The sequence below is a fragment of the Hipposideros armiger genome, unplaced genomic scaffold (assembly GCF_001890085.2).
Source record: "Hipposideros armiger isolate ML-2016 unplaced genomic scaffold, ASM189008v1 scaffold_135, whole genome shotgun sequence".
NCBI classification, from domain to species: domain Eukaryota; kingdom Metazoa; phylum Chordata; class Mammalia; order Chiroptera; family Hipposideridae; genus Hipposideros; species Hipposideros armiger.
The window spans coordinates 1,579,037-1,606,242 of record NW_017731485.1 but is presented as its reverse complement, the minus strand read 5'-3'; the positions used below and the strand labels follow the sequence as shown (position 1 = coordinate 1,606,242).

The window sequence follows — 27,206 nt, the reverse complement described above, 5'->3', positions numbered from 1 at the left end:
TGTGAACCAAAAAAAAAAAAAAAAAAAGGAAACAGCCCAAACATTGACTGGCAAACTGTGGTGTACTCATACAGAGCAACGAAAAAAAGAACAAACACTGACATTCAGAAACCACGGATGGATCTTACAGGTATCATGTAGAGGGAAAAATAAAAGAAACTGTATGATTCCCATTTATCTGAAGTTCAAGAATAGGCAAGACGGATCTATGAGCTCAGCCTCAAAAAGGAAGGCGATTCTGACACACGCTACAACATGAATGAACCTCGAGGACATTATGCGAAGGGAAATAGGCCAGTGCTGTGGACTGGATGCTTGTGTCCGGGCCCCTCCCCCCCATCTGTTGAAGCTGTAATACCCATTGTGATGGTAGGTGGAAGTGGGGCCTTTGAGAGGTGATTAGCATTAGATGAGCTCATGAGGGTGGGGCCTCCATGATGGGATTGATGGCCTTATAGAAAGAAGAGACAGGGACCAGCTGGGTGGCACAGTTGGTTAAGAGCCTGAGCTCTGAGCAACAGGGTCACCGGTTTGATTCCCACATGGACCAGTAAGCTGGTCCGAGCTGAGCTGCCAAAGGGCGGCCAGATGGCTCAGCTGGTGAGAGCGTGTGCTCTTAACAACAAGGCTGCTGGTTCAACTCCCGCATGGGATGGTGGGCTGCACTCCCTGCAACTAGATTGAAAATGGCAACTGGACTTGGAGCTGAGGTTGCGCCCTCCCCAACTATGATTGAAGGACAACAACCTGACTTGGAGCAGATGGGTCCAGGCAAAACATAATGTTCCCCTCCCCAATTCCCCAATTAAAAAAAAAAAAGAGATGCTAGATCGTCTCTCCCTCTCTCTGCCCCCCTCATCTCTGTATCTCCATCTCTATCTCTCTCTCTATCTCTGAATGCATGCACTAAGTAAAGACCATGTGAAGACATGCCCAGGAAGAGAGCTGTCACCAAGCACCCAGCCTTGCTGGCACCCTGATCTTGGACTTCCAGAACCATGAGAAATAAATGTTTGTTGTTGAATGGCGCCTGGTTCATGGTGAGTTGTTACAGCAGCCTGAGCCGACCGAGACCACCGGTCACAAAAGGGCTGTGTTGACTGTGTTTCAACGTACGTGAATGATCCAGAGTAGTCAAATTCAGAGGCACAGAAAGCAGAGTGCTAAGGTCTGGGGACAGGGGAAATGGGGTGTTGTTTAATGGGTACAGAGTTTCAGTTTTGCAAGATGAAAAGAGTTCCAGAGGTGGGTTGCACAACAATTTGAGTGTACCTAACGCTCCTGAACCGTACACTTAGAAATGGTTAATCAAAACCACAATGAGATGTCACCTCACACCTGTTAGAATGGCTGTCATCAAAGAGACAAGATAAAAAGCATTGGCGAGGATGTGGAGAAAAGGGAACCCTTGTGCACTGTTGGAGGGAATGTAAATTGGTGCAGTCACTATGGAGGACAGTATGGAGGTTCCTCAAAAAATTAAAAATAGAACTACTGTGTGACCCAGCAATTCCACTTCTGGGTATCTGCCCGAAGAAATCTAAAACACTAATTTGAAAAGATATCTGCACCCCCATGTTCACTGCAGTGTTATTTACAATAGCCAAGACGTGGAAACAACCTAAGTGTCTATCAATGGAGGAATGGATAAAGAAAATGTGGTGGATATATAGGCACACGATGGAATACTATTCAGCCATAAGAAAGAAAGAAATCCTGCCATTTGTGACAACATGGATGGACCTAGAGGATATTATGCTAAGGGAAATAAGTCAGAGACAGACAAATACTGTATGATCTCACTTATATGTGGAATCTAAACATCTAAACTCAGAGAGTAGTTGTTGCTTGGGCTGGGAGGGTAGAACATGGCCTAAATGAATAAAGGAGGTCAAAAGGCACAAACTTCCAGTTATAGGCTAAATAGGTTTTGGGGATGTGATGTTTTACCATGGTGATGCTAGTTACCAATACTGTATTATATATTTGAAAGTTGCTAAGACAGTAGATCTTAGAAGTGCTCATTATAAGGAAAAGAATTTGCAACTATGTGAAGTGAGTGATGTTAACTACACTTACTGTGGTGGTCATTTTGCAATATATGCATACATCAAATAATTATATTGTGCACCTTAAACTAATACAATGTTTTATGTCAACTATATCCCAATAAAACTGAAAAGAGAAATGGTTCAGATGGTAAATTTTGTTACATATGTTACATGTATTTTGTTACATATTTTTCACAAAATTTATTGGGGTGACAATGGTTAGTAAAATTACATAGGTTTCAAGTGTGCAGTTCTATAATACATCATCTTTAGATCATCACATTGTGTGATCACCACCCAGAGTCAGTTCTCCATCTATCACCATACATTCGTGTTACATATTTTGTTACATTTATTATGCCACAATTAAAAAAATGGTTACATATATTGTTACATATATCACATGTTACATATATTATGTAAATTTGATGTAGATTTGATGTTGCATATATTATGCCACAATTAAAAACTTCTTTTAAAATAAATAAACCTTATCTATGATGATAGAAGTGGGTATTTCCTGGGAAAGTGTACAAGAGAGTTTTCTGGGGAGCTAGAACTTTTCTATATTTTGATCTGGTGGAGGTTACACAGGTGTAAACCTGTGTACAAACATATCCTACTCTAGGCTTAAAATGAACATACTTTATTGTATTTACGTTATACTGCAACAGAAGTTTTTACTGAGGTGGCTGGTTATCTTTCCTGGTAGAGTTTTCCTGTGCAGAAGTTTTCCATCCTTACCAGGGATGAATGTGTTTCCCAGGGGATGTCATACAAACAGCTGGTGTGTGTAAAGCACGGGCCCTGGATTCAGACGACCTGGGTTTACTTCTTAGTGCTGTCACTTTCTCACACGAAGCCTTGGAAACCTCCATGTTTTCCAAGTTACATGCTACAAAACCCTTTTGCAACTTACAATAGTTTTCTTGTCTGTGGGTAATACAGGAATTGTACAGTCAGGACACCAAGGCATGCACAGTGTTTACACAGGACTGGTTCCATGTGAGTGTCTAATCAATATTAGTTTTTTCTCATTTACTTTTTTATTACGGCAAAGTATACAAAACATAAAATGAAAACCACCATTTGTAGTGTCCAGTTCAGCGGCACTAAGTTCATTCCCACTGTTGAGCAGCCATCACCACCACCCACCTCCAGAACTTTCTCATCTTCTCAAAGTGAAATTCTGTATCAATTAATCCATTTACCTTTCCCTTCAGTTTTCAAATTGTGGTGAGATACACATAACATAAACTTAACCATTTTCAGGGTACAGTTCAGTGGTATAAAGCACATTCATATCATTGTGCAATTATCACCACTGTCTCTAGACCTTGTTATTTTGCAAAACCGAAACTCAATAGCCCATTCAACAACAACTCCGCATTCTTCCCAGTCACCATTCTACTTTATCTCGATGAATTTGACTATTCTGTGTACCTCCTATAAGTGGAATCATGCAATCTTTGTCTTTCTGTGACTGGCTTGTTTCACTTAGCATGATGTTCTCAGAGTTCACCTATGTTGTAGCATGTGCCAGAATTTTCTTCCTTTTTAAGGCTGCATAATACTCCACTGTATGTAGAGACATTTTGCTTATCCATTCATCTGCTGGTGGACACTTGGGCTGCTTCCACATTTTAGCTACTGGGAATGATGCTGCTATGACATTGGTGTAGACATATCTCTTCCAGATTCTGCTTTCATCATCCTTTCGTTTTCAAAACCTATTTGTGTTTTTGGATCTAAACTGATTCTCTTATAGACAGCATATAGTTCGAACATATTTCTAAAATCCATTCTGCCAATCCCTGTCTTTTGGTTGGAGAGTTCACACGTAAAGTAATTCGTGATAAGGAGGGGCTTACGTGTATCATTTTGCTATTTGTTTTCTTTATGCCTTTTAGCTTTTTTATTTCTCATTTCCTGCATTACTGTCTTCTTTTTTGTTTAACTGATTTTTTTTTGTAGTGAAACATTTTAATTTCCTTCTCATTTCCTTTTGTGCATATTGTGCGACTATTCTCTTCGTGGTTACTATGGGGATTACATTTAATATCCTAAAGTGAAAACACTCTCATTTGAATTTGTACCAGCTTTCCTTAACAACATACAGAACTCTGCTCCTGGACAGTTCTGTCCCCACCCCTTTCAGTCATTGATGTCACACAATGACGTCTTTGTACATGATGTGTCCCAAAACATAAACTAATAATGTTTTTTTTTATGATGCATTCGTCTCTTAAATTACAGAGAAAACAAAATGCAGAGTTACCAGCCATGTCCACAACAACACTAGGTTTTCTAATCGCCGATATGTTTACCTTTACTGAGATCTTTATTTCTTCATATGGCTTTGAGTTACTGTCTCATGTTCTGTCGTGTCAACCCGTGTGACTCCTTTTTAGCATTTCTTGCTCGGATGGGCTCGTGGTAAAAAAAGTCCCTAAACTTTGATTTTTCTTGGAATGTCTTCGTTTCTCTCTCACAGTTTGGAGGACAGTTTTGCCATTTACATGATCCTTGGTTGATGTTTCTTTTTCCTTTTAACACGTTGCGTGGATCAGTCTACTGACTTCTGGCCTCCCAAGTTTCTGATGAGACATCTGCTCATCACCTTCTTGGGGGTCCCTTGTATGTGACGCGTTGCTTCACTCTTGCTGCTCTCCCTGCTTCTACTCTTCCTCCCCTGCATTCTGTTTTTCACATTTTCTAGGGTAATCTTTAAAGAAAACAGGCGTCAAATCAGGCCACTCCTCTGCTCTCAACCCTCCGAGGGCTTTCCATCCACCAGAGTGAACCCCAACATTTTTACCACGTCTGCAAGGCCAGCCACCTTCCTGACGGTGTCCTGTAGCTGCTCCTTCTTCCTCTCTGTCCACCTAGCCACAGCGGCCTCCTGACGTTTCTCCAACATGCCAAGCACACCCCTTCCCCAGGGCCTGCACATGTTCTGTTTTCTTAGTCTGGAACACTCTACCCTCAGGTAGCCCCCCCGGCTCAGCCCCTTACTTCATTCAAGCCTCTGTCCCCTGATAAAGGATCTCCCTGGCTGCTGTCACTCTTCATTCCTTTGCCATGCTTTCTTTTTCTTCACAGCAGATACCTCCACACCACCTAGTATTGTTAGTTTATTGTCCCTGTTCCCCATTAGACTGTCAGCTCTATGAAGGCAGAGACTTTTTTTGTGTTACTTGACAATGTGTGGAACAGCACATAGTAGGTGCTCAATAAACTCATTGCTGAACGAATGAACAAATGAATGAGTGAGTAGAGGAATGCAGGCTCCATGTAGCCATATTTAGCCACATATATATATATATATATATATATATTTTTTTTTTTTTCCCTAAAGAAGTCAGAATGTGGATATTTAGGTAAAATTCTACCCAGTGTGAACCAAAAAAAAAAAAAAAGAAAAAAAAATTCACTGGGCTGGCTAAAAAAATGTCTTCAAGGGCCACCAGTTTGAGACCACTGCCCTGTAGGGATGTGTGTTGCGTCGTCGTCAGATGGTGCAGCCCCTCCAGGAATCCAGTAGTTCTGTGGTCCCCCAGGTCCCGCTTTGGTCACCAGCCCTTGATCCCCAGGCCCAGGCCCCATGAGGGGCTGTTTGTTGTTACAGAGCAAAGGCATCCAGTGCACCTCGTTCAAAGGCAGGATGTGGGCTGCGAGCTTCCAGCTCATCGGTTCAAAGGAAGTCTACTTCAGCGCAGTGCCTCCTGGGAGGTTTTCCCAAGCCTCCCTGGGAGGGGATGGGGCCTCTCACAGAACTAATAATAGACAGCACGTCCAGTTTCCCAAACATGCATGTCAGCCTCAAAAGCGAATGCTATTTTTTCCCTCATTACCTTTGAATTGCTGTGTGGGGAGGGACATTCTATGATGACAGGCTCTGCTCTTCACATGCCAGGTGATGAGGCAAAATCCTCATAGCGGGACTTGAGCATCCTTAGGCACAAGCTCAGGGCTGCTGCTTTGACTCCATCCTTCCATCTTTCAGCCCTTTATCACCAGTATGATTTGTAGTTAGGCCGACCTGACCACCACCCAACAACCTGGGACCTGGGGTATATATATTTTATTTATTTTATTTTATTTTTTTTAAAAGATTTTTATTTGCGAATTGGGGGGATGGGAACAGCGCTGGGGAACTGGGGGAAGGGGAACAGACAAGTTGCTGTCCTTTTGTTCTTCAGTCTAGTTGTGGAGGACGTTGCTTCACTGGCCCAAGTTGGCACCATCATTGTGCTCTTCCCAGGCGAGGCAGATCAGTCGCCGACTTCTGGACTGCCGCTCACTGCGGCCGCCGCTCACGCTGGCTGCTGCCCGCTCACGGTAGCCCATGGCAACCCACTGCCACAGGGGCTGCAGCCTAGCCATCGCCAGCAACTCACGGCAGCCCAACTCCAGGTTGAGCTGTTGTTCATCATCTTAGCTGTAGAGGGCAGTGTCACAGGCCCCCATATGTGGGATCCAAACCGGGGCCCTCTGGCGTCCCAAGCCAGTTCTTAACCATCACGCCACTCGGCCGGGTGTATATCTTGATCACTCGGAGCCTCACCGTCTTTGTCTAGAGTGAAAGTTATCAGACCAGCCCAGGGTTGCTGGGAGGACTGAATAAGGCAGTCAAGTCCCTGACACTCACAGCACCTGCTGCTTGTCATCACCGAACACCTCCTGACACAGGTGGGGCTTGGAAGGGGTGCGAGCCTTTCATTTTTCAGTGACGCATGTGTTCACACACTCATTGAATTGATGTTCATTGAGCTCCTAGGAGATGTCAGTCGCTGAGCCTGGTGCTGGGTGACACAGGGGTGAGCGAGCAGCGCCTGCTCTCAGAGCCCAGGGGTAGCGGATTTCGTAGCCTGATGCAGTGCAGCCTTTCCAGAGTGGGGCGTGGGGGCAGGTGAGGCTGTTTGGGAGCAGTGCTAAGTCACAGTGCGTTTCTGCCCTGGACAGCTGTTACTCTGGGTAATTTCCACCCTCCCATCCAGGAGACAGCTCCAGTGGGATGTTAATGTGTCTTTAACATCATCTCTCTAGCCCTCGTGAATCTCCCTCCTTAACAAAGAAAGGCAGGCCCAGATGCAGCGGTTTGGGGCAGCTGGCAGCACTTGGAGAGATTTTAACAGTATGGATACCTCTTGCTATTCAAACGCAGAAGCCACAAAGACTTTCTTTTTCTCCAGATGCTACACAAATATGACTAGCATTGGTGAGGATGGGTCAGGAGTGAATAAGGTCGAGGAACTAGGGATCTAGGGCACCCCCCCCCGCATTAGCCCATTTTACAGTTGAGGAAACTGATGCTCTTTGTGGAGGGGACGGGCCCAAGGTGGGGCGTTCTCTTCTAGTTGGTTGGGCAAGCAAAACCGAGCATTGTCCTTCGTGGCGGAGTTTTACACATGTAAAAATAAAGATCCCTAGTTCCCTACCTCTGCAGTACGGGTGTGCGGATACTTAAGTGTGTGGCGCCTCAGGCCTTTCTGAATGAGTGACAGCGGGAGCCCATCCCTCCACGAGACGCGCGCGGAGTGACCAATGGAAGGGATGGAGGTGAAGGGGTACCAGTCTCTGCAGAGTTCGGCGGTGGGCATCCGTCGCGCCCACACGATCCACCCTCCACCCCTCACCCCCAGCCCCCGTCGGTCCTTCAGCTTTCGGGTCCCCCGGGGCGCACCCCAGGTTCCCGTCTCCTTAATGCCACCCCGGGCCGAGGACGCGTGAGAGGGCGAGGCTCGGGTCTGACGAGCCAGGCTGCGTTGCCCGCGCCGCAGCGCTGCGGCGGAGCGCGCTTCCCTGCGAGGCTGGCAGCCGCGGGGCGCCAATATGTAAAGCAGCTGGCGGCGCTGGGCGGGGCCTGGGCGCGATGCAAATGAAGGGGGCGGGCCCCTGTCGGGGCCCCGCCTCCCTCCCCCGCAGCTGAGGCCAGCGGTGCCGAGCGCAGCTGGACGAGCGGCGGCAGCTGGGCGAGTGACAGCCGCAGCTCCGCGCGCGCGGCCGCCAGAGCCGGCGCAGGGCAGCGGCCGCCTCCTCCCGCGCCTCCCGGCCGCAGCCCCGGGCCCCGGGCCGGCCCCCTCGCCGGCGCCCGCTCCCCGCGCGCAAGATGGCTGACCCCGCTGCGGGGCCGCCGCCGGGCGAGGGCGAGGAGAGCACCGTGCGCTTCGCCCGCAAAGGCGCCCTCCGGCAGAAGAACGTGCACGAGGTGAAGAACCACAAATTCACCGCCCGCTTCTTCAAGCAGCCCACCTTCTGCAGCCACTGCACCGACTTCATCTGGTGAGGGCGCGCGGGCTCGGGGCGCCTTCCCGGGCCCCGGGGCTGCGCCGCGCGCGGGAACCCCTCCGCGCCCCCTGGGGAGGAGCAGCGCGCTGGTCCCGCGTCCTGGGCTCCCCGGGGGCCGGCCCCGCGGGTCCCCTCAGCCCCGGCCCCGGACGGCCGGCCGCCTGGCGCCTCCTGCCGGCTCCCAGCCCGCCCGCCGCCTCCGGAGCGCCCCGGGGCCGCTCAGGGCGCAGTGTCTGTCCGTTTCGGGAGGGCAGCGCCCCGAGCGCCCTCTCGCCCCGGGTTCCCTGTCTGGCCGCCTCCTTCCCGGCTCCAGGCGCCCGCACCCCTCTTCTCCCCTCCGGGGCCAGCGCCCTGGGTGTCTGCGGGCGCGGGCATCCTTGGCTCCTGTGTCTCCGGGGGGCAGGGCCCCTGCCGTCTCTGTGGCGCCTCCCTGAGGGCCTGGGTTCCCCTTTCCACTCCCTGGCCCTCCCCGGTCACTTGGCTGCAGGCCCCCTCACCCCCCCCCCGTCCCTCTAGGCAAGCAGAGCCCCCTCTCCTTCCCAGCCCCTCGGGGAACACCGCCGCGGCGGGGGCCCCCTCTTCCTCGCTTTCCAAGAGCCTTTATCTGATCTCCTTTCCCGAGGGCACGCAGGCCTCTCCGCGGGCAGGTCTCCAGCCTGCCCTCCGCCCCCACCGCGGAGGAAGCGCTTCCCCTAACCCGCCACCTGGTGGTCGCAGCCTCCTCTCTTCTGCCTTAGGAGGCGAGGTGGGGGATAGCGCCCAGCTCCCCCCTGCCCCCCAAAGCGGAAGACCCTCGGGCACCCGCCTGTGGCTGGGAGGTTGCACCTGGGCTGAGGGGCAGCGGGGAGGACGGGTGACTGTGGGGCAGTGAGCTGGTGGCTGGGCCCCTCGGGCTGCCTGACTTGCCTCCTTCTGCCTTTGCAGGGGCTTCGGGAAGCAAGGATTCCAGTGCCAAGGTAGGCCGTCGGGCTCCGGGGCTGCCTTTTGTGGAAAGAGATGGTGCAAGGGACTTTCTAGAAGTGACTGAGTTAGTCAGAGTGAAGGAATCGCGTCTGTCCGAGTGACCCCCCCCCCAAGCTAGGAATTCATCACCACAGAAAGGTCCTTTTAAGGGGTGTGTGTAAATGGGCAGTGATACTCCATCCAGGAAAGGCCAGGGGAGCTGGGCAGCCCCCCTTTCTCCCTTCCCAGCACCGGGAGAGTTAAAACTGACCTGGTCAGTTCGGCCTTGGGAGGAAGTGTGTGTGTGTGTGTGTGTGTGTGTGTGTGTGTGTGTGTGTGTGTGGGTTCCCGGGAGAACCCCTTCTTCCCAATTCCTGCTCTCTTGCCCTTCCTCATCTCACACAGTGAGGTCCTGCCTCTTCCCTCGCCTCACAGGTCTCCGCAGGTGGCTGCCGCCTCTGCAGATGGTGTATCCCCTAGAGTGGTGACTGTGGTTGTCCCCTGGGCCTCCTCGCTGGCTCTTTGAAGGAGGTATTTCCACATGGGGTGCCTCTCAGATCCTGGTTTAAGCCGCCCTTTCTTCTGCCTTCTGGCTAGATACGGGAAGGCCTCCCCGTGACTAGTCTCCTGGGTCCTCACATCTGGTTTGAGGTCCTTGACGCGAGCCAGGGAGGCCCACCCTGGCGGTGGTCTCGTGTCAGGTGGCCTCACCTGTCTCCGGTTGCAAATTTGCTCTCCAGGGCCAAAGCACCTGGAGTCTTGTTGGGCCTGTAGGCTGTCAAATGGTGTTTGAATTGGATGTCAATGTTTTAGAACTGGGAGGTTTCAAATACATCTCCGCCTTCGTGTGCTGAGAGCTGGCCCCCACTTTCTTGTTACAACAACCCTTTGGAGCTGAGAGGGGCCGTTTGCACAGCCGGACGCACAATCACCATTTTGTCTCCGTTGATCCCAGCCAGGCCCGCTTCACTCATTTCTGGCCCCCGTAGGCACCTGGGTTTGCAGCTTCTGGGCTGGAAAGGCCTACCCCCAATTTTAGGGTAGGTGTGGTTGAGTTTGGTGAAGGACATCACACTTCTGGGGTGTGTCTTAGAGGCAAATTGAGCACCTGGTGCGCTGGGTTCAGATCAGGAGAGGAAAGCATTTGAGTGTTGAAGAGCCTGAGATGGGACTTGGCACTGACGGACAGACAGTTTGGTTATATTGCCTCCACCCTCCAGGAAAAGTGGAATGATCCCTGCGAGTGGGTGGCATTGTCAGGTGCACAGAATGCTCCACGCAATGGCACTGCTGTCCTCGGAGACCCCTGCGTCCTCTCACCTGAGAGCTGAGGCAGGGCCGGCTCAGCCAGCGACCCCCGTAGGCCTGTCCAGCGTATCCTACAAGATTGGGACCCCCAGTTGCATGCACTGCACTGGAGGACTCTCCAAGCCCCAACCATTGAGGTCCTGGTGCACACGGTTGGATTGTGTTGTGGATCTTTCTCTGACTGAAAGATCAAAGAACGATCTTTCCAGGATGATGCCATGGCATGTTGAGGCCAGACTGCAGGGAAGTTCTTTGAGGTCATCTTTCACTTCCATGAATCCGTTTCTGTCTGTGTCCTGCTGAGGTCAGGGGTGCTCGGTTTGGAAAGTCACTTCAGAATGTGCAGATGATGACACATCTGAAGCAGGACATCCTTCTTTCCCAAGTCTGGAAAAATGATAGGAATTTTCTGGTGTCGTGAGCATCGAGCAGAATGAAGGTCCTAAGGAAACACGGCCACTTTAGAGTAGGGGGCCCTATTTTATTTTATTTTTTTATTTATCACCTTTCGTTTTCTCCTCTCCCCTGGAGGCAGCACAGGATAGTGGGCATATGCATAGCCTGTGGCTGTGGCTTTGAATCCTGGCATTTGAGTTTCCAGCCATGGTCCTTAGCCTTTCAGCACCTCGGGTTTCTCATCTATAAAATTGGCCCAACAGCAGTTCTCTACCTTAAAAAGTTGCTGAGCGGCTCAAAGTGGTTGCAATATATAAGGCGCTGGGACCAGAGCATAGCACAGAGTCAGCACTGAGAAAATATCCGCCCTTATGGTTGTCCCCAGACCTCCCCAAAGGTGGCACAGCCGGGGTGAGAGAGAGAAGACTGGGGCTGCAGGCTGGCTTTCCTTTGGAACCCGCTGCCAGGTGAGAGTCACAATCCAGCTGTGGATGTCTGGTCACCCCGGTCACGGCTTTGGCAGCATATTCCATTTGGGCTGGAGTGGGTAGGAACAGGAGAGGGGGTGGGCCCATCCAGGAAGCAGGGAAGGCCGTCCTCAGGTCTGCTCAGTCACCTGAGGAGTTCCTTATCTGAGTATTTTTGGCACCACATATTTCCTCTTAAAGCGAATCGAATTCAAATGGGATCCACGTTTTTTAGAAAATACATAAGGTTCTATTCTCACCTTGAAGTCAGGAATTGAGAGCCCAGGGCCCCAGGGTCCTTTCAGTTTTCTGCCCCATCATCCCAGGCATGACAATGACCCCATGGTCCGAGAAGAATGCCAGGGTAGCCAGTCATCGCATCCTTATTCCAGCCCGCAGGAAGGAAAGGGTAAAGAAAGACGCTATCCCCCCCCCCCGTGGAAATTGCCACGAGATACTCCTGCTTCTGTGAGATTAGCTGGCACTTAATCACATGCCCACACGGCGTTGCAAAGGAGTGTGTGAGGAATGTAATGTTAATTTCAGGTAGCTATTAGCTAAAAGCAAGGGGTGTGTGTGTGTGTGTGTGTGTGTGTGTGTGTGTGTTCCATTTCAAAAGTGGAAGGGTGGGGAGGATATCGTTTCTGCCATTCTTGGCTAGGAGGTGTGTGGGATGATCATAAGGCAAGAAACCACGGAGGCTCCATGCTGTCATGGAAACGGGATGCTGGGATGGGGTGACAGAGGATGCCCTGGGAAGTCCATAAACCATGGGAACTGAGGGATTTCTGCGTGCTCGGGGGAGCTTAAGAATGGGTTTTCTTGCTTTTGTCCTGCCCAGAGGACAAAACTCCAGTTGACTGCTGCATGACTTCTCCCCTGTTTGTTTGCATACTCTCAGTTTTTATAAAAACCACTCTCTGTGAGGTAGTTTACGGATGCCTCTGGTGACAGGGGACTGGGGCCCACAATCCCTGGTATGAAATCCCTGCCTGAGTTCTGGGGTAGAAGTGGGACCCCTCAGGGAAGCAAGGCAGACCTCTCTCGGTGTTATTTTTCAGAGGATTCCAGAAGCTCCATCTGATCAGACTCTTACCCCAGGAGCTTTCGCAGTTTGTCAAAGAGGAAAACTTTTTTTTTTTTTTACAGGAAGTCATTAGAGTCAAAGCAGGGAGGTAACAAAATATAGAGATTCAGAGCTCATAGCATGGGGTTGGAGTGAGGTTGAACTGGGTTGAATCTCTGCTCTGCCCCCTGTGCTGCTGTGTGACCTTGCACAAGTCACCCCCTGCAGTGGCCTCGATTTTCCCATCTATACAACGGGGCTAATAGTACCCACCTTGTAGGTATGACTAAGGAGTCATACTAAGGGCCAGTGACTAAGCGAGATGATCATTATTACTTGATGAGCTGCAGGAAACCGTGGGACCAAGTTCATTCTGGGACTCCTTAAATGAGTGCGCCTCCCTCGTGTGTGGGGATGGGTTTGCTTCGTAGGCACGTTTCCTCATTGACTTTGGGTAATACTCAGGCGTCTGCGCCTGGACAGCCAGCCTCGTTGAGTATCTTTCTCACTCCCGTCCTCGTGAGAAAGATCTAAACTTGCCATAGAGTCTCTCAAAAAACCCCAGTGCAGTAATTTTCTGATCCTGAAGACTCAGTGATTACAATGAGTAAACTTTTCCTGTGTCAATAAGAAAACATGTTTTGAAGGCTTCTAATAGAGATGATTCTTCAAAAACCCCAAAACATGGCTGGAGCCCAACCACCGCTGTTTTCATTAATACCAGCTTTATAGAATACAAGTACATTTTTGTCTGCAGTTAATGCGTACAGATTCGAATATGCACTTTGTAAAAAACGCCAGTCAAAGAGGATTCAAAGGTTTATTTTATTTTTGGCATAGTTTTTCCTATGGACTTATGATATCCTGCATGTCAAGTTGAACTTTCTTAGGAAAATTGTAAAGAGAGTCTGTGTGTAGGTGTGTGTGTGTGTGTGAGTGTGTGTGTGTGTGTGTGTGTGCGCGCGAGTGTGTGTGAATGTGACAGTGTGTGAGAGTGAGTGTGAGTGTGCGTGTGAATGTGAGTGTGTGTGTGTGAATGAGTGTGTGTGAATGTGAGTATGTGTGTGAGTGTGTGAATATGAGTGAATGTGAGTATGTGTGTGAGTGTGTGAATGTATGTGTGTGAGTGTGTGTGTGAATGTGAGTGTGTGTGAATGTGAGTGTGTGTGAGTGTGTGTGTGAGTATGTGTGAGTGAGTGAGTGTGAGTGAGTGAGTGTGTGAGTGTGTGAGTGAGTGTGTGCATGCAATCACCAAGTCAGGCTGTCAGTCACTGGAGCTTGCTTCTCTCCCTTCCTAGAGACCCGAGAGTGGAACCCCGCTCACCGCCTGGCTTATTCTCAATGTGTCTGGGGGCTTTTATGTGGATAAAAAGGTAGAGGCTTCTGGACTTTATGTTTGATGGTTTGAGGTTTAAATTTTTCCCACCCGAAGTGGGATTTCAGGCCGAAAGTCTCCACTGAAATAAAAGTCTGTAGGTGCGTTCATGTTGGGTCCTGAAAAGGAGGGCTGACTGGTTGGGGAGGCAACAGCAAATTAATTCTGAGCCTCAGCGCACTCGGGGACAGTCAGAAGCTTTGTCACTGGGCAACAGATTGCCTTGCTAAGTAAATATGGAAAACATGACCTTTGAAAATCTAGTTGATATGTCATAAGTTTCTTCGAAACTAATTAAAAAATATATATTATTTCCGAGTACTAATGATACTCTAGGTACGGCCTAGAGCTAGATACAGCACATTTATGGTGCATGTGGGTTTACAGAGAACGTCACTGGTCACACAATAAGCTGAAGGTTTGGAAACAATTTATGTACGTTCTTGCTGTTGTCTCTTTCCTCTTTCTTTCCCTCTGTCTTTGCCAGTCTCTCTCTCTCTCTCTTCCCCCTCCCCCTTTCTCTCCCCCTCTCTCCCCGCTCCCACTCATATTTCCGAAAAGCACTCACTAAGTTCTGTGTGTCAGGAACTATTTTAGATGGTGGGGATACAATGGTGAATAGATTGAGAAGATCTTTATTGTCACGGAGCTTACAGTGTAAAGGGGAGATAAGACTTTCTACAAATCACTGCACCAATCTTTAATTTCACTTTTGTGAAGTACTTGGAAGAGAATGCCCAGGGTGCTATGGGAATGTATGTATACTGGGACGCTAACATACATTAATGACTGGGGGTGGAGTCAGGGGTTTTTTTTGGTCATGAACGTCCCATGAGGTGATTGGAGGAAGTCTCAGTTGTCAAGGAGCCAGGGCCTAAAGGTCTGTATGGGGAGACGGCTCGTGTCCTGGATAAAGACACGCAGGAGGGCTTACCTCTGACTTTCTGTAGAGAAGCCTGGGCTCTTGATTTCTTTCAGAATTAGGTGGGTACCTTAAGATGGCGTCTCTCTCCATTTGACAGACAAGAGAACTTCATCCCCTTGGCGCTAAGAACTCAGATAATGAGCTGACTTCCTTTTTTGTTCGGGGGTTGCAGTTTGAGGTGGCTGTTCTAAAGCAGAAAAATCAGACCGTTTCAGAGGAGACGGAGCAAGGTGGGCAACCAATGAGAAGAGACAGCCAAGCGTTTGCGTGAAAGGCATTTGTGAGCTGAAAGCCAGTTTGCGGGGGCACCAGATCCCTGGTATGACCTCCAACAGCCTCCCTCGCCCGGGGTCCATGGCTGCTATCTACAGCTGCTCATTCCTTTCGCTTAGGGACTTGGTCTTATGTGCACGATGACTTTAGTTTCACAATAAACAGCGTTGAATCCCACGCATATAAAGATCCTTTGTCAACTCGCTGCCCATTGTTCCGATTCCATCATGGAGAAAGCCTCAGTTTGGTGCTAAGATGTCTTGAACACACAGCTGGTCATGACGCATTTTTGCAACAAAAAACATAGAAAAAATATGTCATGACTTTTCCGACAACCCAATAGACATGTGATATACATTGGGCTTGAGAGTGCAGGCTCAAAAATCAGATCTGACTTCAAATCCTGGCTGTGTCTCTCCACAGCTCCATGGCCTTGGGGTGGTGAAACATGATCCTGCCTTTATCCACCCATCATCCACCCATCCATCCATCCATCCATCATCCATCCACACACCCACCTATCCATCTACCTATCCATCCACCCATCATCCATCCATCCACCCACGCACCCATCCATCCATCCACCTATCCACCTATCCATCCATCCATTCATCCACCTATCCATCCATCCATCCATCCATCCATCCATCCATCCATCCATCCACTCACCCATCCACCCATCCACCCCATCTATCAATCCATCCATCCATTTATCCATTCATCCATTCATCCATCCATCTATCCATCCACCCATCATCCACCCATCCATCCATCCATCATCCATCCACACACCCACCTATCCATCCACCTATCCATCCACCCATCATCCATCCATCCACCCATGCACCCATCCATCCATCCACCTATCCACCTATCCATCCATCCATCCATTTATCCATTCATCCATCCATCTATCCATCCATCCATCCATCCATCCATCCATCCATCCATCCATCCATCCATCCATCCACTCACCCACCAATCCATCCATGCATCTACCCAGCTGTTCTTTTATCTATCTATCTATCTATNCATCCATTTCCCCATCCATGTAGCCATCCATCCACCTACCCATTCATTCAGTAAACATTTATTGAGTGCCTACCATGTATCAGGTACTGTTTCAGGCACTGGACCTTGAGCTGTGAGCAAGATAGAGTCCTTGTCCTCATGGAGTTTGCATTCTAGTAGAAGAACTGCAAGGAATAAATAACTTAGAAGAAATATATTGTATAATGTCAGGTTGCAACATGGGCTTTGAAGAGAAATGTAACACGGTCTTCGACCTTGAAGAGCTTCCCGGTCTTTTGAGGGGAAACCAGTGGATGGCCTATTGGTTCTGATACATAAATGAAAAGTGCTACACCGAGGGTGTGGAAGCACGTTGGATGACATCCTTTATCCTGGAAGGGGCGGAGAAGATTGCACAGAGGAGGTGACATTTGGAAGAGTCTTCCAGCAGGAGTAGGAGTTCCCAGATTGACAGGGGGCTTAGGGGTGGGGGCAGGGAGGGTGTTTCAGGCAGAACACAGCACAGGTTGAGACATGAGCAGAGAGAACAGGGCACACGCAGGGGACAGGAAGGAGGGTGTGAGGGAGGGTGTGTGGTGGGAGGTGAGTGTCACGTCAGAGGGTTTGGACCTTGTGGGGGCAGCGCAGTGACTAGAAAGTGGTTGTTGTCGTTGCTTTAAAGTGGGAGGTGTGTGTGTGTGGGGGAGGAGATGGCCACATGTTTGACAAAGAGGAGCATAAGATGCATTTTAAAGCAATAATTACAGTGACTCGGATCCTGAGATTCCAGGCCTGTGGGGTTGGAGGTCAGGTGTGAGAAACTGAAATGGCCATTTAGAAGCTGAGGGGAAGTGTTGCCAGAGCCCCTGGGGGTTGCGGCGGTTGTCACCATCCTAAAGAGACACTTGGACTTTGGCATCAGTTAGATGGGTGATTGATCTATTTTGGGAGGTGGTTAGTGGGTTATTTTTATGGTTCTAACAGTAAGGTGAGCTCTTCCCTGCATCCTTAGGTGCATGGGGCCAGAGAAACGATTTTTCCTCTGAAAAGAGCCCTCCCACTCCTTTGCTGCCTCTCTATGCTGTCACATCTCCAGCGTGTGTTTATGAAGCACAGGCGGCAACGGTGGGGAAGGGTTTCTGCTTCGGAGACGGAAAGGCATTGGTTTACATCTTGGCTTCTTGGCTGTGGGAACTTGAACATGTCACTTAAACTCTGAGCTTTTGTCTCTTTAGAGGTAAAAGGTAATCATGAAGTACCTTGTTTATGGGATGCAGGTCGAGTGTTTCCTTGGCACCTGACATGCAAGGATAAACAGCGTCTGTTTCCATTATTCCCGGGGCTGGGCACCGTCTAGTCCTTACTGAGTTGCTAATCCTGGTGGGGAGGCAAGTAGAATGCTCCGAGTCAAGGAGATGATGCAGGAATCAATGGGTTTACCTCCCCAGGTCAGGAGCACTGGGTGTAGCATCCAGTGGATCTGAGCAAGAAGCGCTTAGCTGGGGGTTGGGCAGTGATCTGATCATGGGTGAGGGCAGTGCTTTCCAGGGAACCGCTTCCTGGCTGTTGGCTGTTGGAAGTTATAGGAAACCTCCAAAAGCTGATTTGAAATCTGTGCCTGCCCCAAATGCTGCCTTGTTTTGAACATGCGTTGATGGCATTTCAACTTGAACTAGATTTCTGACCGTTACATCTTTTAAATTTGGGGCTCCCTTCAGCCTTTGGAGGGAATGTTTATGGGCTCTTTTGGGCTGAAGGAGAAGCTGGTGGGTGAAGGCGGAGCTGGGAGGGGACGTCTGCGGGGCTGGCTTTTGTCTTGTTAGGATGGTGACTTCTGGGATAGCCCTATGTCAGTGAGCTTCCTTCTCTCCCTAAAGGTGGGGTTCATACTGTAGAGTTTAGGGAGTGCTGCAAATGAGAATTTTGATAGTTACCTGGATTTTGGTGTGCGTAGGAAAATGTATGTTTGGGGATATTGATAAGTCTATCTGAGCCAAGGTTGCACTTAAGAGAAGCAGGACTGGCACATAGAGTGGTGAGGGACCACTTTCTGTTTTGGGTAGATACACATCTTTTGGTGTCCAGCTTTCTATAATATTCTTCCCAGGATTAAGCTCAGCAGCCTTAAATGAGTTACAAGTCTTTGCCTGATCTGGGCCCTCACTCGCCTCCCTGTGGAGCAGCTTTCCACTCACTTTTTACTCTTTAGCTGAAGACCCGACTTGCCTGCCTCAATCGTGACACGCCCCTGCCCACCCCAGGGCCCTTGCACATGCTCTGTCATCAGCTCGAATTACTCCCCCCTCCCCTCTTCCCCCACTCACCTCCTACTCACCCTTCAGAACTTAGCTCAAATGTCACTTCTTCATAGGCGTCCCCTCATACGATCTCCTAACCCTTTATCACTTTTACATTTTCTAATTGTATATTTATGTAAGTTTTAGATCTGTCTTCCCCACCAAAGTGTAAGTTTCGTGAGAGTCGAGACCACCTCTGTCTCATTTCCCATCGTTTCTGGAGCACCTAGCTCCCTACTTGGCACATAGTAGGTCTCACAGACACTTGTTAAATTAATGAAGATACATGGGAGAAATGACCCAACAAAGGAAATCTTTTGATTTGGGTTTTGATGCTCGTTTTGCGATAGCTTGATCTGTGATTTTTTTAATAAAGAGCGTCTCACTTCCCTAGTTTACAAGCTCTGATCATTTTTTACTTTTTGTTTTTTGAACCAAGAAAATGTGCCCTCCTCAGACCTGTTGGGATGTGATTTTTCAGAAGTAGGTGGCTGTAGCGGTTTTAACTTTCTCTGTGAAGGTAAACAGTGTCTCTGCTAAAGTCCCTGCCTCTGTGCGTCACGGACNTGCTCTGTCATCAGCTCGAATTGCTCCCCCCTCCCCTCTTCCCCCACTCACCTCCTACTCACCCTTCAGAACTTAGCTCAAATGTCACTTCTTCACAGGCGTCCCCTCATACGATCTCCTAACCCTTTATCACTTTTACATTTTCTAATTGTATATTTATGTAAGTTTTAGGATCTGTCTTCCCCACCAAAGTGTAAGTTTCGTGAGAGTCGGGACCACCTCTGTCTCATTTCCCATCGTTTCTGGAGCACCTAGCTCCCTACTTGGCACATAGTAGGTCTCACAGACACTTGTTAAATTAATGAAGGTACATGGGAGAAATGACCCAACAAAGGAAATCTTTTGATTTGGGTTTTGATGCTCGTTTTGCGATAGCTTGATCTGTGATTTTTTTTATAAAGAGCGTCTCACTTCCCTAGTTTACAAGCTCTGATCATTTTTTACTTTTTATTTTTTGAACCAAGAAAATGTGCCCTCCTCAGACCTGTTGGGATGTGATTTTTCAGAAGTAGGTGGCTGCAGCGGTTTTAACTTTCTCTGTGAAGGTAAACAGTGTCTCCGCTAAAGTCCCTGCCTCTGTGCGTCACGGACTCTGGTGGACGGAGTGAAAAGAATTCCCTTTCACATCGTATGCACTGGATGCTGCCTATCTGCCTGCCAGCAGTGGGCTAGTGGGGACACCGTGGAATATTACGCGGCAGTGAGACTGAACAGGATACGGATACACAGCATCCCAAACATAGCGTGAGCTGGAAAAGCCTGACCCCAAACAGAACATCCCGTATGCTTCCATGCACTCGGCAGTTAGGAATGGGTGAAAGTCGTCATAGATGAGAGTGATCATTAGGACAATGATAACCCTCAGGGTGGAGACCGGTGGGGACCATGAGGGGCTTCTGGGGTGCTGGCCATGTTTCTCGATCTGGGTGCCGGTTACATGGGTGCGTCAGACTGGAAGCTCATTGAGCTGTGTACTTGTGCCCACTTTTCTGTTCTGTATACTATTTCCCTTTACCAACAGTATTTAACAAATGTCACAGTGAGGCTGAGTCTGAGGGAGGTGAGTGGGGGGCTTCCGTTCTGCACACAGCAGTGAAATTCGTCTGGTCGCCCACTGAGGGACGGCGCCGTGTGCCTTCTGGGCGGGGACATCTGCTTCCATTCCCGTGTTGCCCATCGGTGACAAAGCTAGGTCACTGTGACAGTTTTCCCACCCAATAATTGAGCTCTGTTAGTACGTAGAAAACCTGAGCTCATAAATTATTTTTAGGTCTTGCGTTTTTTTTTTTTTTTTAGATTTTATTGGGAAATTGGGGAAGGGGAACTGTGTTGGGGAATTGGGGAAGGGGAACAGCCAAGTTGTTGTCCTTCAGTCTTAGTTGTGGAGGGCGCAGCTAGCTCAGCTCCAAGTCCAGTCACCATTCGGATGCCCGTCGGCAGCTTGCGGCCACTCAGCTCAAGGTACTGTGTTCAATCTTAGTTGCGGGTGGGCATAGCCCACCATCCCATGTGGGAATTGAACAGGCAGCCTTGTTAGGAGCACGCGCTCTCACCAGCTGAGCCATCCTGCCACTTGTTGGCCGCTCAGTGGCAGCTCAGCTCAGGTGCAGCTCACTGGCCCATGTGGGAATTGAACCGGCGACCCTGTTGCTCAGAGGTTGCGCTCTTCACCAACTGAGCCACTCGGCCGGCCCCTAGGTCTTACGTTTTAAAAATTCTGTTTTAGTTGAGGTATTCGGAAGGGTCTATGAAAACTGCTGGAACAGATAAGCCCTGCCGTCTCTGTGGTTTGGCAGAAAGGGGGCTAGTTTTTCCTCATGGCTCCGACCGCAGCAGGTGACCCTGGTCCCGTGGTCTTTGTGCCATCACCCAGGTCCCCCTGGGGAGAGGAGACCTCAGGAAACACACACACCTCACAGCCCCTAGAGCCTGGAAGGGCCGTGTACCACTTAGCCTCCCATTCTGTTGGCCAGAACTCAGGCCCGGGGCCATGTCAACCCCAAGGGGTCCTGAGACACAGCTGCCAGCTCCAGGTCCGGGAGGAAAAGAAATAGGTTCTGGTGAACGCAGCAGCCCACGCTCCAGCCACACGGCCACTGCTTCCTTCTACTTTGTGCGGGACAGGACGGTGTGTCCAATCTTATCTTTCACTGGACTTCAGTAGAAACGCAATGTGAACCTCGAGACCCCTTTATCTTATCAAACCATAGGAGGGTGTGTTTTGGGGAAAGCACAGTCTGTTTGTGTTACTAGGAGTGAGATAAAGAAGCTTTCTTCTTGCTTTTTGCTATGGGAACAATCTCGGCCTTGTCAGAGTCTCCCGTCTTCCGACCAGTCAGAATTCTCGCCTCTCCTGGTTGCCGGTATGCATTCTTCTCTCCGAGTCATGGGTAGGGCCACTCACCCCGTCGGTCCCAGTCTTCTGCCCATTTGTCCTCTTTCCCATAGGAGAGTCCTTTGGTGTTTCTACTTTGGGATATTTGACCGGACACCTAACAAACCAATCATCTGTTGTATAACAAACCACTGCAATCCTTAGTGGCTTAAAATAACCACCATTTTTTTGTTAGTTCTGGTTTCTGTGGGTCAGTCATTTAGGCTGGGCTCAGTTGGGGTCCTGCTGGTCCAGGCGGGATCGGCTGTTGTCAGCCAGGCTCACATGTCTGGGACCCCTGGAGCCTTTGTGCAGGTGGACTCCACCTTCTGGCAGGCTGGCTGGCGCTGGGTCACGTGGTGGGTGGGTCACGTGGTGGGTGGGAGCTCGGTGCACAAGCTGAGGCTGCAGGGCCCCTTGCCGCCTGGGCCGAGAACCTGCCCAGCGTGACTTCTGCCGTAGTCTATTAGTGAAAGCAAATCACAAGCCTGTCCCAGAAACGAGGAGGAAATAGAGGCGGGAACAGACTCTTCCTTTTGATGGGAGAAGCTGCAAATTATGGGTGGCACTTTGGGGGACTTACCAGGCCCACTGCAGTGAGGCCTTCCCGACCAGCTCTCTAACCTGTGCCTAGGTGTGGCGTGCAGCTGCCGAACTGCACTTGAACCGGAGGCAGGTCCAAGGTGAGTGCTCACGGTTTACACCCAAGAAGAGGACCCACTTCATAGGGAAGTGGCCAGTTGAGATGCTGTATAAAGGGTGCAGCGGGCACGGTGACATGGGACACTGAACCCCACCGCCATTGCTACCCGGGTCTTGGGCACTTCTCTTCACCTTGTTAACCTTGGGTGTCCTCATCTATGAAGTAACGGTAAGGACACAGAGCCCACCTCCCAGGGTGCCACGTGGACGGAATGAGATGGGGCCTGCAAAGGACATGTGACTGCCCATGAAATGTTAGTTCTGAGCAAGAGGGTTCCCAAAACTACCCTTGAAAAGCTTCCGAAAGCCACCATGCTTGCTTAGTTCTCCTCTCGCGACTCTGGCCAGTGGCGCTGCTGCTTTGTCTTAAAAGATGAAGTTTGCACGCAGGTGGCTTATTGGAGGGAGTGGCTCGTGGGAACAGCACCGATGCGCGACTGAGGGGAGCTAGGAAAGAAAAGGCTGAACTGGGGTGCAGTAGTTGCGACAGAGGCCAAAGCTAAGCCCATGGCTGGAGCTGGGACAGTGGGGACCTGCACTGAGTGGGCTGCTCTTGGGAAGGTGGCATTTCCTCTGCAAGGTGGCTTCCTTCTTCAGGGGACACTGCCAGGGAGGGAACCGCTGTGAGATGCTTGCCTTTAGCACTTCCTGGGGACGAGTGTCCTGCTTCTGCAGGTGAGGGGGGTCTCTTGATGCTCCGTGGGGTCCACGGCAAGCTTCCAGGCCTCTCCTAGAGGTTCGTTCCGAACTGGCTGCCCTGACCATTCCTAAGCCTGTGGGGCTTCGTTGGTCTTCACAGAGTTGGTTTAGTTGCCATTTAGACTCGTAGACCAAATCTTGCCAGAACTGGCATACCATTCACAGAGAGCCTCAACCCACATACGCCTGGGGTCATGGGAATGGCTTGTCCAAGGTCAGCGAGACCCGACCTTTCTCCCCTTACCCTGTGCTCTCCCGAGTGACCAGAGATCCAAGCCTGGGTTCTAAGCGTGCACTTCTGGACTCCAATGCCTTGTCCCCTGGGACTCTCATACCTTATTGCAGCTCCACTCTGAGACGAGTTCTCTTGAATTCCTCTAAATGCATTTTTTAAATTGTGCATTCTCCTTAGAGGGTCAGGAAATCAATTTAGTCGGCGACGGACACCATGAGGAAACAGAAGGGGAGGTATCAGAAAGCGTCGGACTCAGGCAGCGTAAGGGTTATTGCATGAAATGTTCATCTCATGTACACACACCAAGGCCTGTGTGGACTGGGTCAGATGTCAGCTGTGTTCCCCCATGGGTAATGGTCAGCGCAGTCTGAAAATCCTTGTGGGAGGTTAGAGACGAGGCACTGGAGGCTCGTGACATCGGCCCCTGGATGGCTGAGGCTTTATTTATTGTTGGAGGTGACATAAATGCTTTGTTTGAATTCTTTATAATTAGACGGTTTCTTCTTGCCCCATCACAATATTCCGAGATGATTTTCGTTTTCCTCTTTGAGCTTTGACGTATTGCTGATGAAAGTTCTCTTATGAAGTCGAATTCCAAGTGTGGGGTAAGAGTTTTTTTTTTTAATGGAATTGTTGGCTTTGGTGGACTGACCGTCCCTTGGGCGAAATGTCTCTCCTGCAGAGAGGAGGAACTGGGGGATAATGTGGGTCGAGAAGTGTTTGGTGAACAGAACCAGCACCGAAGGAGGGAGGAAGAAGAGGTGTTTAGGGGCTGCACATTGCCTCCGGGAGAGGGGGGGACAGCGTGCCGGCATGGAGGTGGGTTGTGTCCCCACGTGGATTCAGTATGTGTTTATAGCCTCTGGTTTCCCCGAGAGGCCGGAGCCTAAGTGACAGCTGGTTTCATTGTGTTTCCCTTTTGGCCTGATCTGATAGGGAGCCCAGGGTGCCCCAGATGGGACAAAACAGTCAAGTTCAAGAAAAAAACCACAAAATCAGGGCCAGACCCATCCCTGCTTGAGCGTATGTGTATGTTCTTCCCTGATCCCTGGGGGAGGGTCTCTGCCAGCTTGGGAGACAGGCCAGGGGTTTTTCCTTTTCCTGGACATCTTCTAATAAGGCTTTAAATGCTGCTGACTCGAGCTGGCGTTCATCCAGCACCAGGTATATGCCTGGCACTGTTCTACGGGCTTTACATAAACTTGTTTCATCCTCACAGCAGCCCTGTGAGGTTGCTGTTATTCCTAGCTCATGTTGCGAAAACGGAAGCACAGAGAGTTAAGATATTTTTTCCAGAGTTACACAGAGTTAGGACTCAAGCATAGATTTGAGTTCAGGATTGTACAAAAGCCACGCACGTCTACGGAACTGGTGATGCTCTGAAGAACAGAATAAACGAACAAACAAAACAGAAACAGACTCAGATGCAGAGGACACGCTGAGAGTTGTCAGAGGGTAGGGGTTTGGGGAGCTGGGTGAGAAAGGGGACGGGTTTAAGAAGTACAAATTGGTAGCCACAAAACAGTCACGGGATGTAAAGTGCAGCATAGGGAATTGAGTCAATATTGCAATGACTCTGTATGGTGCCAGGGGGATCACTGCATACATTACATAAATGTGTAACCACTGTCCTGTATCCCTGAAACTAATATAAAGTAATATTGAATGTCAACTGTAACTGGAAAAAAAAAAAGGTTAAAAAAAAGAAAAGAAAAGAAAGACAGGAAACTGGTGATGCTGCTGATGGTGACAGTGATGATCATGGTGACGATGATGACGAGGACAGCTGATATTTGGGGGCTTGCAGTGAACTGGGCACTTCACAAATGTCATCCTTTGGAATCTCACCGCCCACTAAGATTTTCTTCTTCTTATTCCCATGCATCGATAAGGACACAGGCTTAGCCAGGCTAAAGAATTTGCTCAAAACTTCAGAGCCTAGAGTGAACACAGGTCAGTCTGAGCCAGATGCTGAGGGGCTCCGGTGGGAGGGTGCCGTGGAGGGGCCGCCTCCGGCGGAGTGGGGCAGGGCAGCAGTCGGGCGGGCGCTGGGGTGCATCTCGGTCATGGGCTCGTCTCTCGGGCTGGAGAGTGTCCTTGCCAAAGCAGTGGGCGAAACTGGCAACATTTGAAAGGACGTGGTGGACATTCCCTAGTGGGAGAAATGCGCCATTAAATTATTTTTCCCAATGGGGGACTTGGCGCATCTGTAGATTTTTAGCCACAACCCTGAATGCGGAATGCAGAAAGTGGCTTCAGGTCTCAAGTCTTCCGGGGGTCATGCGACCCCAGTCAGCTGATTTCTTTGTGTCTGAGCTGCTGCACTGAGAGGGCAGGCTGAGCGCTCTGAAAGCCCTTGCAGCGTTTGGAAGGAAGGGGTCACAGACAGCAGGCACGTCCACGAAGCGATACGACTTCCCCGAAGATGAACTTATTGTTCTAATCGATTGAGGCACCGAGCTGAATGCTTCACATGTGATCTCGTTTAAAATCTGCAGCCCCCTACAAGGGACATTAAGTAATTGTTCTGGGTCCCAAAGCTAAGAACTACTGGGTTGTTGTAAAGTCATGATGCATTTTTGCAACGAAAAACAGAAAAAAATACGTTGTGACTTTTACGACAACCCAACAGTTGAGGAGGGTGACAAACCCAGGCCGCCTGAGTCTGAAGCTCGTGGTTCAGGTTCTCTGCCAGGAGCCCTGATCCCTGTGTATTTTTTCCAGAACCCACTCAGAGATCAGTAATATAAAAGGACTGATAGCCCCGTGTGGCCAGCTGGCATATGCGGCCACCCCGTCATGTGCAGAGGGACACAGGGAAATAAGGCACGTGTCTGCCCTCAAGCAGCCCCCAGGCTCCTGGGAAAGACCCTTAAATGAAACACGGATAACACAGCGTGATGCGTGCTGTTATGGTGGTGAAGGTGGGGACGCTGGGAGCTGCTGGATGGCCAAGGTCCTGGGGCTGCAGCACAGAGGAGCCCACATTCTGAGCTCGTTTGGAGGAAGCAGAAGCAGAGGAAGAGTGTCAGCGGGGTGGAGGAGAAGCGAGAGAGAAGGGACGCGTGTTCAGGGCAGTAGTTGGAGGGCTGGACATGTTAACCTTGGAGAAGAGACGGCTTGGCGGGGGCGGCGGGAAGGCAGGAGAATGGGCAAAGGGGGCGAGAAGGGCCTGCAGGGCTCAGAGGTGAACGTGACCTTGCTCACGGTGGTGAGGTGGGCAGCGTTATGTGCCGTGGAGTAGGGACAAGGGACGGACCAAAGAGGACATGTTCCGGGGAGGTGGAAGCGGGGAGCATGGGTGGGAGGGAAAGGAAGGGGATGGGTGTGGAGTAAAATAAGTGCAGAGGCCAGCTGAGGAAGTCTTGCTTGTTGGTCTCCATTTGCTTTTTTTAAAAATTATTCTTATTTTTTAATTGGGGAACAGTGTGTTGTTCCAGGACCCATCAGCTCCAAGTCAAGTCGTTGTTCCAATCTAGTTGTGGAGGGTGCAGCTCACTGGCCCATGTGGAGAAGGAACCAGCAACCTTGGTGTGATGAACACTGCGCTCTAACCACCTGAGCTAACCGGCTGCGCCCTCTATTTGCTTTGCGAAGGAGGAAAAGAGAGAAATTAGACAGACCTGAGTTCAGATCCTGCGGCCCCAGGCAAACGTCTTTGTCCGTAGCTCCCTCATTTCTAAAAAGGGGTAAATGATAAGGACGGAACCCTCGTCACAGGCTGGGAGGGTCAAATGCGGCACAGGGGCATAGCAGCCCTGGGCCGGGCACACAGAACGAGAACAAAAGTAGGGTGACTCTTGTCAGCTGTTGAGGGAGTTGGTTTTTGGATACTTGATGAAGGGGCGGTATCATAAAAAGCGGCAGAAAATGCTAGAAGAGGAGAAGGCTTGGGGGGGTGAAGGCGGTGAACTGCCTTGGCTCTGTCGAGTCTGTGGGTATCCTGGTGTAGGTGCCCAAACGGCAGTGGTGGGAGAAGTCGGAGATGGAGTAAACATTTGGGGGTTATTAATATGGGGCCGTATTTTTCAAAACACCTAACGTGAATGACTGGTGGTACTCAAAAGATTTTACTGGTACGTGACATTAAGCAGCATGGAATCACATAGTTTGATTTTTCTTCAATTCTCTTTCCATGCCTCTGGTTGTTAAGGAGACTGCCGCAGTGCTGTGCTATTATGTCTTTTTTTTTTTTTTTTTTTTTTTTTTTTTTTTTTTTTTTTTTTT

The 27,206-nt window shown here is 49.9% G+C and overlaps 1 protein-coding gene across 2 annotated transcripts in view; it reads left to right on the top strand.

The window, feature by feature from the left end:
• The first annotated feature begins 7,926 nt into the window (after nt 1-7,926).
• Nucleotides 7,927-27,206, top strand: part of PRKCB (protein kinase C beta) — a 255,123-nt gene continuing 235,843 nt past the window's right edge. The window contains exons 1-2 of one of the 2 annotated variants that reach the window (XM_019649899.1): nt 7,927-8,336; nt 9,267-9,298. In XM_019649899.1, coding sequence (XP_019505444.1) covers nt 8,164-8,336; nt 9,267-9,298 — 205 coding nt within the window. In that variant the 5' untranslated portion in view covers nt 7,927-8,163. The remainder of the gene's footprint in view (nt 8,337-9,266; nt 9,299-27,206) is intronic. The other variant, XM_019649900.1, reaches the window with a different exon arrangement.